General features: G+C 38.5%; 1 protein-coding gene across 1 annotated transcript in view; it reads right to left on the bottom strand.

Moving 5' to 3' along the window:
* parn (poly(A)-specific ribonuclease (deadenylation nuclease)) overlaps nt 1–17,626 on the bottom strand; it is a 129,765-nt gene extending 112,139 nt beyond the window's left edge. Inside the window, exons 1-5 of the mRNA XM_043711927.1 lie at nt 17,532–17,626; nt 10,494–10,571; nt 9,164–9,243; nt 7,022–7,089; nt 6,062–6,143 (exon numbers count right to left, since the gene is read on the bottom strand). Coding sequence (XP_043567862.1) covers nt 6,062–6,143; nt 7,022–7,089; nt 9,164–9,243; nt 10,494–10,571; nt 17,532–17,550 — 327 coding nt within the window. The 5' untranslated portion in view covers nt 17,551–17,626. The remainder of the gene's footprint in view (nt 1–6,061; nt 6,144–7,021; nt 7,090–9,163; nt 9,244–10,493; nt 10,572–17,531) is intronic.
* Nucleotides 17,627–18,328: the final 702 nt, after the last annotated feature.

Genomic DNA, 18,328 nt, shown 5'->3' with positions numbered 1-18,328 from the left:
CACCTTCCAGCCTTTCCTTTCACCCTATCAGGAGTGTACTATCTCTGGACCCTTGCTATCTCATTTCTGAAGGCTTCCCATTTCCTAGCCAGCCTTTTTTTTTTAAAATAATCTGTGAACATCTCCCCCCAATCAGCTTTTGAAAGTTTGTGCCTAATACCGTCAAAATTAGCCTTCCTCTAATTTAGAACTTCAACTGTACGATCTAGTCTATCCTTTTCCATCACTGCTTTGAAACTAAAAATTATGGTTCCTGGCCCCAAAGTGCTCCCCCACTGACACCACAGTCACCTGCTCTGCCTTATTTCCCAAAAGTGGGTCAAATTTTTCACCTTCTCTGGTAGGTAAATCCAAGTATGGACTCAGAAAACTTTCTTGTACACTCTTAAATTCCTCTCCATCTAAACGCTTAACACTATGACAGTCCCAGTCTAATGTTTGGAAAGCTAAAATTCCCTACCATAACCATCCCCTTATTCTCACAGATAACTGAAATCTCCTTACAAATTTTGTTTCTCAATTTCCCGCTGGCTATTAGGGTATCTATAATACAATCTCAATAAAGGTAATCATCGCTTCCTCATTTCTCAGTTCCAAACAACTAACTTCCCTGGATGTATTTCCGGTAATATCCTCCCTCGGTATAGCTGTAATGCTATCCCTTACCAAAAGAAAACGCCACTAACCCCTCCTCTCTTGCCTCCCTTTTCAGTCCATGCTGTAGCATTTGTCTCCTGGAACATTAAGCTGCCAGTCCTATCCATCCCTGAGCCATGTTTATGTAATTGCTATGATATGCCAGTCCCATACATGCCCAGAGTTTGTCTGCCTTTACGTTTTATGTAGATTGAGAAACTCAGTTATTTGTGAATAATTTACTGCTTTGTTTTAACATACTGTACTCACCACCAGTTTTACTTTCTGTCCTACAGAATAGCTGCTCAGAGGCCTATAGACTACTTCCACCCGTGTAGTATTTCTTACCTCCACATAAATAGATTGATTTTTGGATGATGTTGAATCCTTCTTATCGTACTTACTCCATTTCCACACCACCTTTTGCTTTCTACCTGTCCATTCTAAAGTCACTATCCCTTAAAATATTTAAATTTCCAACTTAGATGTTCTTGTAACCATGTTTCTTTAATACTTATCATATCCACTGTTTGCATCGTTAATCCATTTTTTTTATTTTGAAGCATCTGTCGATTTGGTCTTCAGAAAAAACTCAAAATGACCTGTTGGTTTATTTCCCTTCTTTGCAGATCACTAAATTACAATAGCAAAACACTATACAAAAAAAAGGTACAAAATACAGACAATTAGAGTATTGTAGAACCAACAAGATGAACTATAGAATAGCATGGAAACAGGCCCTTCAGCCCAGCAAGTTCACACTGACCGTCCAAACAGAATCCCACCCAGACCCATTCCCCCTATTCTTCTGCATTACCCCTAAGGCAACTAACCTTCACATCCCTGGACACTATGGGTAATTTAGCATGGCCAATTCACCTAACCTGCACATCTTTGGATTATGGGAGGAAACCAGAGCACCCGGAGGAAACCCAAGCAGACACGGTGAATGTGCAAACATCACACTTGATTCTACAAACCATCAGTTGTCAGTTCTTAGCTACCTACATGTCATACTAGCACTGATTAATGGGCAGTATTGCACACATTTGGGTTTTCATTGACATACTTTTACAAATCAATGCAGCAAATGTGGTACAAAGACAGAGGCATACTAATCACTCGACTGCAATCCATCCATACACACAGAACTATTAAAAAAAGAAAAAAAATCAATTGAATAAAAATAACCCCAAACTAAAAAAATGATTGCATCTTTGGTTCAACTAACTAGTTGTAAACCACTCAGTTTTCCTTATGTAGATCACAAGACTGTCTAACCTCTCCAAGGTACTGGCTGACAATACCAGGGCAGCAACTATTCTCTACTTAATTTGCAGCTGTAATGAGATAAAATTCAAATTAGGTCAGGTAATATCATTACGGTGAGGTATTGTGCAAACATTTCATTCAAACATAGGAAAAGTCTCAAAATGGGAGTGAGGAGATAGAGTGCAAAATAAATTCCTATTTAGTGACCCCTGCTGGAGAATCATGTGCATGAACAGCAGGAGATAGTATTAAGAATGGGCTTGGTCTGATACTGCATTACAATCCGTTACTACCAACCTGCACTTCAAAACGGACATTTTAACTGTTACAACCCTTGCTGATTTTTCGTTTTTTAAAAAAACTTTTTCATTTGGAGCAGTGAAGTGTAAGCAGAGAGCTGAAAGGTGACCTGTGGCAGCACAGTGTTCAAAAAGGAGAGACAGAAAGAACAAACAAGCTCTTATTTGTTTTTGAGGCCAGGAATCAAGGTTAATTGCAGGTTGGTTATTGATCAAAGTACTGTAATTGAGTCTGGAATGAAAGAAGGCTTAACCAGATAGCAATTGTTTGGCCAGTTACAATGGTTGCTACCTGGGAATTAGTTCCAACACATCAGAGATAGAACTTGAAGTGGAAGAGGTCAGGGTTTTCTGAACTGGGTTTGAGGGGGGTTTGGCTTTTGATGCCACAGCATGAATGTTTGAAAGCTCCCTGCCTAACCTCTGATTATCAGCTATTGAAAGTTTAGGGAACAGAAACTAAGCATTATTCAATCTTCACAGTGAACTGAAACAAGTGACATTGATCAACATCTTCAGAAAACCAGGAGAGAATCACACGTACTTGTGAAACAATTCAATGTTGAAACTGGTTAATTACTCTGGTCTGTTTTGTTACTTTTCTTTTAAAAAAACAGAAATCACTTATCTGTGTTTTGCTGCATGTCTTTTGAGACAGGGGGTGTGGGCTGAAAACAAACTTTGAGTTTAAATCATAGACATTAGATGACTTCTTGGTTTAACTTTTTCTGCTAAATTTCTGGCATCTAGTGTTTTTGAAGTGTTGGTCTGGTTATTCAGAAAGTTTGGTTAGGAATCAATGTAGTCAACCTTTAGGGTCTTTTGAAGGTTTTAATTTTGCTGTGTTTTGAATACTGATGTCAGGAGGCTGATTTGATTCAGCTATCAGCCTCCATGTTGTAATCATGTTGAAAGAAGTTCTAAACCATTTTTTTCCCAATCATAGAAGAAAAACAACTGGTGAGCCAAAGGAAGAGCCAAAGGGGGGTACAAAAGAGCTTTTGTGGACAAGGGGGTGTAGTTGGGGTAAAAATAGTAGTTTAGGACAGGAGGCAAAAGTACTGCAGATGCTGGGAACCTGCAACAAACAGAAATATGCTGCAGATACATGGCAGATGACTACCTGACCTGCTGAGTACTTGCAGCATCTTCTGAAGAGTCCTAATAGACTTGAATAGTTTCTCTTTTGCCTTTATTTTTCTGATGTAATGAATATTACAAGTAGGAGAGCGAAAGCGAGAGCGAGAACCTACCAACAAATATAATACTGCCTCAGCACTAAAAGCTCAGCAAAGTCAACTGAAATATTGTATTCTAGTGCAGTGGTCAGATTCCACAACCTTCTGACTTTGATTCTGCGTCCCTAACTGAGCCAACCTGACATCAACAATTATAAAATGTCTCAAATTTCAGTAAACAAAGTCTTTTTTTAAATACAGTCCTGAATTCACTGTACTCAATGGACAGAAATTGTCAACAGGGCAGGGGAAAAAAAAGAATCAATGTTACGAAAACAAGAACAGGCAAAAAAAAAGTTACAAGATAGTGAAATTCAGTACAGTCATGAAAAAGACTATTTTCTCTGGAATACATTTCACTATTCCAGAACATCCCACAGTGCTTTGCAACCAAGGAAACACTTTTGATGGGGAGTCACTGGATGCACTGTAGGAAATGTGGACATTGAATTGAGCACTGAAGGTCCCGAAGGTCATTAAAAAGGTAGCAGGTAAAAATACAGTCAGAATCTGAGGTTTAATTAATAGCAACAGCAAGGAGATTCTGTTGATCTCGAGTAAGACACTAGTTCAGCCTCAGCTGGAGTACTGGGCCCAATTCTGGGCATGGCACTTCAGGAGGATGTGAAGGTGTCAGAAAGAATGTAGACAAGCTTCAGACAATCGTTCCATGGATGAGGAATTTCAGTTATGTAGATTGGACAAATTAGGACTGTGTTCCTTGAGGAAGAGAAGTGTGAAAAGAGGTCTGATATATGTATTCAAAATCACAAGCATTCCCGAGTAATTAGGAAGAATACACTTGCACAAGGATCATGACTGAGGGGATACTAAGTAAGGATCTTCATTCTGAGAGGTGGCTCAGGCACGATGAGCCAAATGGCTAACATTTGCACTCGAACAAGTGTGTGATTGAAACTGCAATGTGATAATAACCAGGCAATTTGTCTTTTGCGATGTTGTTCAAAGGACAACATGGGGATAACTTATTCCAGAGTAGGAGACCTACTAGAGCCAATTTTCCACATCTTGGGAGCCTCTTCTGGATAGTGGACATAGAAGAATTTCATCATAATTTCCAACATGTTAGCTCAGCCTTCAGCTGATAGAAGAAGAACATATTTCAGGATAAGATTCTCAAAAAAAACTTAAGACTAAGGTCAATACTTACTGGACAGCAGCAAGCTTTTATATGCTACAGACTTGGATGACCACACAGCAAGAATCTCAAAGTAACAGATGCACCACCAGCAGTGCCTTCACAAGACACTCAGTCCAGGGGCAAGAAAGGCAGTCCAAACAGTCTTCCAAGCCAACTTTCACTGCATGAAGAGGATTGGGGCATATCACTCATGTCTGACACAAAACCTCTGAAGCGACTGTTCTGTTTGGAACTTGGCCATGGCAGGAGATTCCCAATTAGACAGCAAAAACATGCTAAAGAAGATGTCCTTAAAAAAGTTTCTGAAGAGGTCAAACAGCCCCGCTGATTCATGAGAGATCCTGCCTTCTGATATTCCAAAATGGAGAGGGGTCATCCAAGGGGGAACCAAATATATTGAGAAACTTCAATGTTTAGAAGAGAAGTCTAAACATTAGCAGTTTCTTCACACCTCCAATCTCCATCAAACAGCTCACACCTTGCACGTGGCAGAGTCAGTGATTGCATATTGAATTTCTCAGCCATTTCAGCACCATAGTGAAAGCAAGTCACCCTCAATCTCGGAAGACTGCACAAGAGAGAAGAAGATGGGATAACTTTCCTGTTCTTCCTAAAAATGGGATCTTTTACATCCATCTGGAGAGTAGGTTGGGTCCCAGCTTAATTACTTGGCATATCAGTATTGCGAAGGAGGTCAACTTCGACTTTTGTCCTTAAGTCCTGCGATAGATCTTCAATCCATAAATTTTGAATCAAAGACAAAAGTGCAACCGATCTAAGTACAAGACCTCAAAGTTCAAATAACTCAGCAAAATCAGATTTTACTTGTCTGCATCTTAAATAAGCCAAACATTCTGAATTCAATTTATTCAATTTAAAGTGCCCATTTTGCTTGAATTTATTTTCAAGGTAGCTCACAAACTCAAATTTTGGAGGTTGAACTGTTTGTCCAACCTATATCCATACTAACTGAATCCAAGTGTGAACAAATGTATCAACAGAACCATGTGTAAATCCAGAAGGTGCAGTTTCAGTTGACTGCAATTTCTCACTTGCAAGTTTACCCTATTTGCCCAGATAAATGACAGCCCTTCAAGAATAATGAAACTGCACATTAAATACTTCAAAGCATTCTAGATGAAATAAAGGGCATAAATCATGGAGGAAAAACAAACCATTTCCATCTGAATTTTGAAATATGAAGAATTAGCCTGTTGGCTTCCTAGTGAATTCAAGAGAATGCCAAGATCTTCACTTTAAACAGCTTAAAATAAAAAAGTTACTGGGGCAGGACGATTTAAACTTTGCCATAATTCACACTGCAGCATAGCAAATAAAAAAAAAGGAGCAAAGTAAGCCTTTCCTATGTGCATTCAAACACACTACAGTATTCCTGCAGGATATTTATCTTCACTCACAGCATGACCACTTTACCAACTACATGTTTTTCTTACCTGGCAAACAAACTTAACATCAGGTGAATTTCTAGAAAGTGGTTTTGGAAATATGTAGAAGTTGAAGGTCTTCATTATGTGCCTGCAGAGCAAAAACAAATTAGTGAGTAAGAACTTGTGTTTTAGTACTACTTATCCATGTCAACAATTGCTCTTTTGGGAAAAGGATCAGCTGTGACATTATCTGCTGTGTAGGAAGGAAGTTGCACTCATGGGAACAAACCAGGTTTATACAACCTATTCTCGTAATTTAACACTCAAAATGTTAATATTATTCTACCAAAGGTCTATTGCACCCCTCAAAAAGTCATCATCTCTTTCCTGACGTGTGATGACTAATTGGAGCACAGCCTCCTAACTAGTGTATTTAAAACATTTTTGGGGAAAAATAAATTTAAGTCCTCACTTACATTTTGTAATTATGGGCTACCACAGCATAATGCTTATGTTGCTGGACTTCTAACCCAGACTTCAAATCCAACCATTAAAACATGTATCATTAAATAAATCTGCGATTAAAAAAATCCATCACTATTGGTGACCAAAAAAACTTCAGATTGTTGTGAAAACTAATCTGAATTACCAAGAGTTTTAGGGAAGAATATCTACCAACTTTATTTGATTGGGTCTAAATGCTTGGAGTCACATTTCTCTTAGCATCACTGGGTTGCTGACCATGGTTGCTTAACTACACAATTAATGCTGTATGCATTAACTTTGGATGTGTCAGGTGGCAAGACACACTAATAGAGTTATCTGTTGCTCCCATCATTATAAAAACAACTAAACATGGGTTTGATACTTGGATACTCAGTTACCATTGGGTTGTTAGCTGGAGGACATGTAGTACCGATAGATCTGTACTTCGGCATAGGTCCTCAAACACAGGAAGAGTGTTACATAATTGACAGGAACTCAGTGTTGGCTAAACTTAAAAGACAATTATGAAAGTAAACCCACTTGTTCTCTGCAGCATCATATTTAAACGTGCAAAGTCCAAACTGAAAAAGCAGGAAGTCCATGGAATGCTGTAAGAAAAGTAACATTTTATTATTTTGAATCTAGAATGTCACTGATTGTTAACAATTAATCATAATTTTTAGTTAGTTAGTTATTATCCCCACAAACACATTTCCCTATATATAAAAATAGCTAGGAAGTCTTCATCCAAGTTCAATGAATTCAGGATTCATATTTGAATGCTCTTAATTATGATACTAACTGAGATCACATTACCAATTTTATCCAGACAACTGGGAAATGGAAATATTACACTGATGTACTGGGATAGATAGTTTGAAATTGGCCATTGTGCTAAAATTGCAACAGTGTGAACGGACTTCACTTTACAATGGGACATGCTAGAGTCAACTTGACATGCGACGATACCAGGTGACAGAAGTGAAAAACAGGTGTACGGTTTCAGACAATGACAACCCTCAATTCCAGCACAAAAGGAAACAAATATTCTTATTGCCCACGTAGAATAAATTTGAATAAAAATCAAATCTCTGCAATAAACAGCAAGAGATGCTGCTGCCTCAGCGGGTGGTTAAGGTGAATTGCCTTACATCCTTGAACCAGTACCTGGACGAGCACTTGAAACATCCTAACATTCGAGACCATGGGCTAATTTCAGGGGATTCTGAGTTTAGATTACTTAGTGTGGAAACAGGCCCTTCAGCCCAACAAGTCTACACCAACTTGCCGAAGCGCAACCCACCCAGATCCATTCCCCTACATTTATCCCTTCACCTAACACTACAGGCAATTTAGCATGGCCAATTCACCTAACCTGCACATTTTTGGACTGTGGGAGGAAACCGGAGGAAACCCTCACAGACATGGGGAGAATGTGCAAACTCCACAGTCAGTCGCCTGAGGCGGGATTTGAACCTGGGTCTCTGGCGCTGTGAGGCAGCAGTGCTAACCACTGTGCCACCCGCTAAGTGCTGGTAAACATCATTAGATTGAATGTTAAGTATTTCTCATACTTGATAGGTCAAAGAGCCTGACCTCTGCATTTTAGAATCATTAGAAGGTAAGTTAAAACTGCTGGGTTAAGATAAATCAAAAAACATCCTTTTACATTTTCAGAATTATACAAAATATTTTACTTCCTGTGTGAAATAATGCCATAATTCTGGCCTGTGAAGATCATATCAGGACACAAGACTGCATGTAAATTTTGCAGCATCTTAACATCTGTCATTGAAAGATAGCCATTGTCTCTCACCCACCTCGCAAATAACTAATTATTGTCCATTTTTCATTTGAGAAACTTGGATTGTTAAAAAGTTATTTGGGATCTGCTCATAGGGCCAGTCTCAGGAGACAAAAGGAAAACTTTCAGGTTTGCATGTGTACAAGTTATGGAAAACTTTTCTACTCTCACTTACATTTTAATGCTTGCCCAGTCTGAGTTATTCTACATATGCCAAAGTATAAATGCAGTTAAGTCAGCATTCTTGAAAATCAAATGTACAATGACAACATCAGTCAGTCCACTTGCTACTTTGTGCAAAGTATCAAGATATTTGGAGAGAGCATCATAAACACATGAAATTTCAGGCTATTGGCAGGTATCTTTATGCACAGAACAAAACGTAATTTTTCCCTTATTTGTGTAGCACACAAGTTAATACACATACCATAGTACGATTTCATCAGGGATACAATCATTTCATCACCGTGAAACATGTATCACAGCAATTCAGTAGAACATGAACATAGTTTTTATCCCAACAAAGTCACTGAACCTACACATAATACTCTTCATCAACATTCTTTCCCACAACTTCTGGAAACAACTACCACTCCTACAACTCCTATCAACATAATGCAAAAAACATGCCTACTTTAGGGAAACACCATAATAAATTTGGAAAGCTCCATAACATCCATCAATGCACTCTTTAAAAGAAGAGCTTGTCATCACTTCATCCTGTTCTCTTCCACCCAAGCCCATACTTCACCATGCACAATTTCAGAAGCTGCACTATGAACTAATCAATCAGTTTGCTCTACTTCACAACCTGCAAACTTGGACATCTTCTGGTTAGAATTTAATTTAAAAAAAAAATCACACGAAGCCTAGTTTACCTTCTTCAGCTTGTGATACCTTTCTTCTGGCGTGTCCAAGCCATTTGTCAGCGTGGTCACTGAAGGTCCATCACTTATTCCTAAAATGAAACAATAAGAGTGTGGTCCAATTTTAGGTAACAAAAACAACAACCACCACCATAATCACAAAATGTTAAAACCTCACATCTCTTTCATTTCAGGTTGAAGTTCATAACAGCAACATGTAACACTGAACGACACAAGTTTACCTGTAATAATGATGTGTCAAAAAAAAAGTCTCCAATGTCCCAGCTGTGTCTTTGAAGCTGGATTCAACACAGAGGGAGGCAGCATCTCTGCAACATGCAGATCACTACTTCTCATTGCTAATTGTAAGAAGGGCAAATTGCAAGAATATGGGGTTGAAAAACCTGTACAACTGACTAACACCTCAATTGGAGGAATACCAAACAGCCAAACAGTAACAACTGATAATATTACTGCAATCAAAATTATTCTTCTCACTCATCTCTGACAGATTAATCCCAAACACTGGTCAGAATGCTTTGGACCTTAAATTCACAATGGTCCAAGTGAACGGTTCACATATGCTCCCTATAAACTGCAATATTCCACTCCACCAGAGGTAGCTCATAAGAGCACATAATGAGATCAAACATTGGACACCTGAATTAAACTTCAACCAGCTGAAAAACAGGTTTCTCTCTCACAATTCAGCTTCAGTTTTCAATTTTGCATGGCTAAACAAAGCAATGGTAACACCTCCATTGAAACATGCACACTATAACCTCAGGAATAACTCAAGTTATCCTAGGGCTTATAGACAAGAGTACCTATGAATCTGATGCTGCTGCTTTATTCCTCACACGATCTACTTGGATTCCACGCTCCTTACTGAAATTACTAAAGTAACTAACTATATAATTCAAAGGAAACCCAACGGTTCTCATAGTGACAATGTCTATACCTTCAACACAATCCCAGTTACAAAACCTCTCTCAGCGGTTTCTACAAACTTCCTCCAATATTAGTGCACATGAGTTAAAAATAAAGATCCATTATGCCAATGGACCAGTGACTTTGGCCAGATACTCACCTTTGCTTAACAGTTCTTGAGCTTCAATTTAAAACCCGCAGTTACTCAACAACAAAAACATTTGCTGTCTGTAATTAGAGACCATTTAACCTAATAAATATATGAATGTAGGGAGAATACTGTCTCATTCAGTCCATACAAGTTACCAGGGCATTGAAATTATGCACAAGGAAACTATTAAATTTAAAATTTCTTCTCAGAACAAAAGAAAAAAAAGGTTTTACATGTTACTATTGGGCATCCAATCTTTACCTGAAAATTCTCCATCGATTGCCAGAAAATCAGCTTCTTCAATAGCTTCATATATTAGATTTAGGCGCTCCTTAAAATCTGTTGAGAAAACACAATTAATTTGTATTTGTAATACAAGTGTAGACCACTCAGTCCAATAGGGTCATTCCAAAGTTTGAGATGTATCAATCTTATCCTTTTCTCATCTTCACCTCACTCCATAAAATTTATAATTGTTTCTTTCAGACCTCATTTAAAGGCATCCGTGCTAATTACCTCTGCTAATCCATGTGGTCATGAGTTCTTCATACAAACCACATTTTAGATTAAAGATGATCCTGTAGAACTTAACATCTTTATCAGTGATTATCATATCTAGTTGTGGTCTCTATTTTATAACTAGGAACACAAGTACAGGAGTAGGCTATTCCATCTTTTGCATCAGCTCCACCAATTTAGATCATGACAAATAATCTATGCAACGCATCCTCCATGCTATATTCCCATCCTCTCAATGCTTTTATGCCATTCGTAGCTAGCTAATGAACAATCCACATCTTCAATTGACATAAAAAAGCTTCCATAGCCTTTGTAGAGAATTACAAAGATTCACTATCCTCTGGGTGAATAAATTCTTCAATCTTGAATGGCTTGCCTTTTATTCTGACACACTGTCCCTCGGTTCTAGTCTGCACAGGGAGGGGAAAATCTCCTTTCTTCATCTATGCTATCCATTTATCGTGTTTTACAATTTACACCAATGATTTGGATTTGGGGACCAATTGCAATATTTCCCAGTTTGCAAATGTTACAAAACTTGGTCAGAATGTAAGTTGTGACAAGGATACAAGGAGATTTCTGGGGTATTTAGTTAGGCTGAGTAAACGTGCAAGGGCATGTCAGATGGAATACAACGTGGATAAGTGAGAGGTTATCCACTTCGTTGTAGGAATGGAGGTGTACAGTATTTCTTGAACGGCGAGAGACTTTTTCAACAAGTCACTAAAAGCTGGTGCAGCAAGTGATTCGGAAGGTGCATCTGCATTTCTCTACAAGAGAATTTACATAGAGGAGCAAAGTAGTTTTGCTTCAATTGTACAGAACAGTTTAGATCAAACTGGAGTACTGTATGTAGGACAGCCAAGGCTGGGGAAATCTGCTGTCATTTTATTCCTACAACTCCACAGCAAACAAATATTTTCAGTTATTAAGATGACACATTATATACCTTACGTATATCAGGTTAAGCAAAAAGATTAATAAACCAGGTTTCTTGAGAAAAACCACTCATGGATTTGTCAAAACTAAACTTTTGGAACAAAGATGTGCATGTTAACCTAATGTTGCTGTCAGTAACATAAAAGTATAAATGCTTATCCCTCTAAATATCACCAGAATACACACGTTTCAGGAAAAGAGAAAATAATTATCTACAGAGATTTTCTTCTCCTCTAAAAAAGCCAGAGACACTTTAGCTCCGAGGAAGGGTCACCAGATCCGAAATGTTAACTTAACTTTGATTTCTCTTTACAGATGCTACATGACCTGCTGAGGTTTTTATGCAACTTCTGTTTTTGTTTGATTTATAGCATTTGCAGTTGTTGTGGTTCTTATTTAAAGACACTTTGGTCAATGAGTTATTCTTGAAGGTAAAGAAAAGCAGCATAGGATGTTCCCGATTCTGTTGACAATGTGTACCATTGCTTCAGAGCAAGTCACTAATTACGCATAGTGGTCTCCGAAGTCTTACTCAGGAAATACCAATCTTGAGAAGCTCTTTCAAAAGAAAAAAAAAAGACTTCACACGAACTGATCTAGAAGGCTTTCTTTACAGAAATGGAAGCGATTAGCAGCATTGGTTGTTAACTAGCTTTCAGTTAACTCCACTGAATAAAACAAGCATACCCTCAAGCTAGCACTGTTCAAACAGCACTAGCAGGGTCGGGTGCAAACTACCAGTCATGCCATTTCTTTGCACGTAAGAATACTTGAGAAAATCTCCATCCAATGACCATAGTAAACTTTCAATGACCTCTTTTAAAGAAACCAGTCCAGAAATTTCGAACAGCTGCAAGTAAATTTCTCAATCGACAATCCTTCAAAACAAGTCCCTCAAGTAATATTAAACACCCAGTACTTTTGTTACATGAGATAATAAATCGATTTATTCCTTCCATCAGCATTCTGCCTGTTAAGCAATCTTCAATCCAGCCTAGTGTATTAGCCCTAATTCCATGCACTTTTACTTTGTTGACTCACCTTCCAGGTGGTAGGTTTTCAAGCACCTTCCAAAAAAAAACCATCAACTGGTTGCCTATTCCCTCTTCAAGGAGGCACAGAATCCCTACAGCGTAGGAGGCAGCCATTAGGGAGAGTTTAGAGGGATAATGGGCCAGGTGCTGCCAGGTGGGACTAAATTGGGTTGGGATATCTAGCCGGCATGGAGGAGTTGGACCTGTTTCTGTGCTGTATATCTCTGACTCGATGACATCCTTTATTAAAGATTCTCGCATTTTCCAAGACCAGTAGTGTCAGGCTGACAGCTCTGTAGTTCCTCGTTTTCGCTTGCCTTCCTTTCTTAAATAGCGGAATTACATTTTCAGCCTTTTAATTTGTAGGCACGATTGTAGAGTGGGATTTAGAAAGTCAATTGCCAATGCATCCTTGAATTAACAAGCAGTGTTCAAAACTCAGTGAAGGTCATGGGGCCACAGTGATTTGTCAACTTCCTATCCCATTAAAAAAAAAGTAGTTTTGGATAAATTAAAGTTATACACTCTCATTAAAACCTTGGATTGGAATCGTTTCAGGGGGTCTGTCTTCATGGATATACATCTGTTTTTGCTAGCCTTTTCCTTTTAAACAATCATATTTGAAAATTTTACTATTCATATTCATCTTTTTTTAATCCTCCTTTGCTGAATTCTAAAATTATCACAATCCTCAGCTTACAACTGTTTTTGCCGACTTTGTGAACCTTTCCTCTGAAGTAATACTAAATTTTTTTTACTCCTTTTTAAACATGGAAGTTCTTTTCCTGTTAAGTATTTCTGCCTTATCGGAATTATGTATTCTTTGAAAACCAAAGTCTTAATTCTTCCAATACTGGACAAAACGCTATCCTCTGTCAAATCTCAATGTATTCTTTTCCTCCATACACTACAATCACCTTCTACCTCATACCTTCATAATCACCCTTGAATTGGAGGTACTAATTTCAAATTTAAGTATATCTTTTTTACGAACTGGATAAATGGAAAATTCTATCATATAACAGTTAATATTCCATAAAAGCTCAATTGCAAGATTATTTAGTGGTTTTCATTGCATAATACTACACTTTAAATAGCGTATGCCCTGTTGGTTTCTCAAAGTTTATGTCAGAAAACACAATCCAGAAATCTTTCCTCCAAAGTACTGGTGCACATTTAACTCAACCAGACTAGATACTGATTGGTTGAAACTTTATTGCTGGAACAGCACAGCAGGTCAGGCAGCATCCACTTCTCATTCTAGGTGTCTCTAATTTCCCGACTTGTAGTGTGTACACCATTACCATTCATGATTAGTGGCCTATAAAACACATCAATATTTGCTGCCCCGTTCTGTTTTTCCAATTCCACACAAAGATTCTACTTTGATCTTCCAACTGGAGAGTCTCTCTCACTAATACGCTCTGATCACATCTTCTACCCCACCTCCTTTCCCTTTTTGCTTTTGTTTCTTAAGTCTTGAATATCCTTTAATATTCTGTTCCCAAGATTACCCTGCAGCCATGCCTCCATACTTCCAATCCAATCATATTCTTTTACTTCGCCTGGCACCTTCAATTCATCTATCATGGTGTGAATGCTACATGCATTTAGGTATGTTCTTAAATTTAAAAGAAATATTATTCTATCATTTGACCTTGGTATTTGAGGGCTTAAGCATTTCTGCTGCTTTCCACTTTCATTTACAGCTTTTCTGCTCCCAATAACTATTTTGTGTGTTATTTTCTCGACAATCGCTATTCTAGGCCTTTGCTGATTTCAAGTCATTATTTGGTCACCCCTCAGTCTTGGCTTTCCTAAATGGCATGAATTATCCATTTAACAATTATCACAGGATAGCACAGCACAAGAGACCATTTTGCTCAACAAGCTCTTTCAAAATGAAATCATGCTGATCTCTGCCTTTTCTTTTCATCCATAATAGAGAAAGAATAAGTATTCATCTAATTCCATTTTGAAAACCTTTGTATCTGAATGCAATGACATACGTGTGTCATACTGTGACACCCTAAAAAGTGGTTTTCAATTTTACTGAGCGAATTGATAAATGGCCCAACTTCACACATTTCAAAAGTGAGCAAGAGAACTTACTTGGCAATACCATTATTACCCCAATGTTCACTGGCCTACATTGGATTTCAGTCAAGCAATATGGTAATTTTAAAAGATTCTTATCCATGTCTTCAACTCTTGCCATAGACTTGCCTCTGCTTCTACCTCTAACCTCCCCATAACTCTCATATCTGTACTCCTCTAAATCTAGCCTCTTATGATCAGCCATGACTAACTATTCCAACAATGGTTGTGCCATCAGTTATCTAGATTTCAAGCTCTGGAATTTTTACCTATAATCTATGAAAATTCCTAAAACATTCCTCTTGGACCAAGCCTTTAGTCATCTGATAAACTATTCTCCTGAGTCATGCAGTGAGAAATTGTAAGAACAAAATAAATAAAACAGGAGTAAGCTTTTCAGTCCTCCAAGCAATCTCTTCAATGAAATCATGGCTGATCTTCTACCTCAACACCATTTTCTTGCATTGCACCCATAATGATGGATTGTTTTTGGTTTTCAAAATCAAGTAGTCTCAATCTTAACATCCATCAGATGGGCCAATGAGTGGCAGATAGAATTTAATTTAGATAAATGTGAGGTGCTGCATCTTGGTAAGGCAAATCAGGGCTGGATTTATACACTTAAATGGTAAGGTGCTGGGCAGTGTTGCTGAACAAAGACACCTTGGAGCACAGGTTCATAGTTCCTTGAAAGTGGAGTCGCACATGGACAGGATAGTGAAGATGGCATTTGGTATGCTTGCCTTTACTGGTCAGAGTATTGAGCATACGAGTTGGAAGGTCATGTTGTGGCTGTACAGGTGATTAGTTAGGCCACTATTGGAATACACAGCGTCCAATTCTGGTCCCGCTGTTATAGGGAAGATGTTGTTAAACTTGATAGAGTTCAGAAACTTTTTCTGTACAAGAACGTCACTGGTGTTGGAGGGCTATTTTCCCTGGAGCATCAGGGGCTGAGGAATGACCTTATAGTGGTTTATAAAATCATGATATGGCATACATATAGTGAATAGCTAATGTCTTTTTCCCAGGGTAGAAACTAGGTTTCCCAATTTGTACAATAAGAATTTAAGCCAAACAAATGAGCATTTAGATCGATTGCCAGCTCCACCAGTTAGAAAGATCCTTAATTTTCAAAATGTACTACATCCTAGCAATGGCTCACGAGCATCTTGTCAACTTACTATACAAACAGAAACTCAAATATTAGAGCAATTATTTCAAGACAAGCAGGAATTTGACCTTCATTTTATTGAAGTGTCAAGAAAACATAATATTCAGACCAAATACCAGATCAATGCTCAGCTACTCATTTCTACCATAACATTCGTGGAGGAAAGAAGTAGACTCGGTTTTCAGCTGCAGAGCAAAGTGTAACATGCTCACCTGAATCAGAGAGAGATTATTGGTTTGTCCTAGTTAACACTAAGTCTAGTTCTGAAGAAAGATCACTGGATTTGAAAATGTTAACTGATTTCGCTCCACAGATGCTGCCATTTTACAGCTGTTTTTTTGGTTTCAGATTTCCAGCATCCATGGTTCTGCCAGTCTTTTGCTAACTGGAGAGGTTGTCAGCCTTCTTAGATGAATGAGAAAGATCTCATTGCATTATTTCAAAGAGCAGGGTAGTCCACCCAGTACCCTCACCAACATGAATCCCTCAACAATAATATGGTAGACTTTCAGGCCACTGTCTCCTTACAGTTTGTAGAATGTCAGTATGCAAATTGGCTGCCACCTTTTCTATATTACGATAGTGACTATATTTCAAAATTAGTTAAGTTACTTGAAAGCACTTCAAGACATCATGAGTGGTATTATGCCAATGCATTTTTAAAATGCTACAATCCATTCATTATTTTGCATTGTTCAAATCAAACACATTATCCAATCTATATGTGAAAATAAGAGAGCAAGTGGACAGATTGATAATTAAGCTTTTCATAGTAAATGATCAAAGGAAAGGTTTGCAGCAGTGGAATAAAAGCCTGAAAAGTTCTTACAGCAGCATCTTTGATTCAGATTTGGTATTTGCAGAAAACAATAACTTGGGAACCAGTATTTGCAGGTGACATTATACATCTTACTTGCAAATAAAAAAAAAATCAGCTTTACACAAAGTGTAAGTCAGAGGAATTTCACATAACCTGAACATTAAAACGAAGATTACACACCAAGAAATACTCTGGGCTACAAAGCACTTAGAGATGCCTTGAGACTGTGAAAAAAGGTTATATAACAGCATGTCTTTCTTTTACGGTAGGTGCAGTGAAGCTTTAAGCCTGGTTCAGCAACTGCCCTTTGTACAGTCAAATGTAAAAAAAAGGGTGGAAACATCAAGCAGAGTCTTTACAGTAGCTGCTCAGTTGGTGGCTAAAGAGCATTGAGGCACAAGAAATGCGGGTAGCTTGCACTTCCCAAACGTTGACTCCACCGGGGAGAGCAGCCAGCTCACATATGCAGGGACAGACGTGGGTAAGTTATCACTTTCCCCATTGCACCAAACTCCGTCAACAAGTCCTTAAAGCCCACCTCATCCTCCCACGCACACAGGGTTGTGGATTCACCCGAACACTCCGGCCTGACACCCAGAATGAAGCTTTACCTCCAAAATGGCCCTAACCGCTTGGGCTTCATCACGTCCGCACTCTCCACACTCCCTGTTAACCCGATATCCCAAAACCCAAGGGCTCACCCCTCTCGGACTTACTCTGCCTGGTGATCTCCATGGCTGCTCAGACAAACCTCACACACACGACACACAGGAACAACACGACCACCATCAACCTTTGACCTTTAACCTCGACAACGCATTCACATCCGGTGAACATGTCAAACACGTGGTTAAGGGTCACTCAGGGTAGAATCCGTCTCCTCAGAACACTATAAGTTCAGGATGAATATGCATCTGTATTTTTCTTTAAAATTATCTTATGCTATCATTATATCTAAATACAATATGATTTAATTTTATAAGTTTTGTGGTTTAGGTCATCCTTAGTTATGGCTTTCCAAAAAGGGGTACTTTTACTGTTTGAGGAGAAAGTGAGGTCTGCAGATGCTGGAGATCAGAGCTGAAAATGTGTTGCTGGAAAAGCGCAGCAGGTCAGGCAGCATCCAGGAACAGGAGAATCGACGTTTTGGGCATAAGCCCTTCTTCAGGAATGAGGCCTCATTCCTGAAGAAGGGCTTATGCCCAAAACGTCGATTCTCCTGTTCCTGGATGCTGCCTGACCTGCTGCGCTTTTCCAGCAACACATTTTCAGCTACTTTTACTGTTTGTCAATTGACGTTGAGGCAGTGTATTGTATTCTTATGTTTCTTCTAAAGAATAGAACAACCATGCAAATATCCTGCTCATGTGACCTTATCCCCACTAAACGGCTCCTCGCCTTCTCCTAGCTGACACCCTTGCTAACTTATTGCAAATAATCCCTCTCTCTCGTCAAGTACTATTCTCCAACACTTTCAAATCTGATGTTGTCACTATATATGCTCAAAATGTTC

Source organism: Chiloscyllium plagiosum, chromosome 21 (genome assembly GCF_004010195.1).
Source record: "Chiloscyllium plagiosum isolate BGI_BamShark_2017 chromosome 21, ASM401019v2, whole genome shotgun sequence".
In the NCBI taxonomy this organism is placed as follows: domain Eukaryota; kingdom Metazoa; phylum Chordata; class Chondrichthyes; order Orectolobiformes; family Hemiscylliidae; genus Chiloscyllium; species Chiloscyllium plagiosum.
Note: the sequence above shows the minus strand (reverse complement) of the source record. Positions and strands in the feature narration are given on the sequence as shown.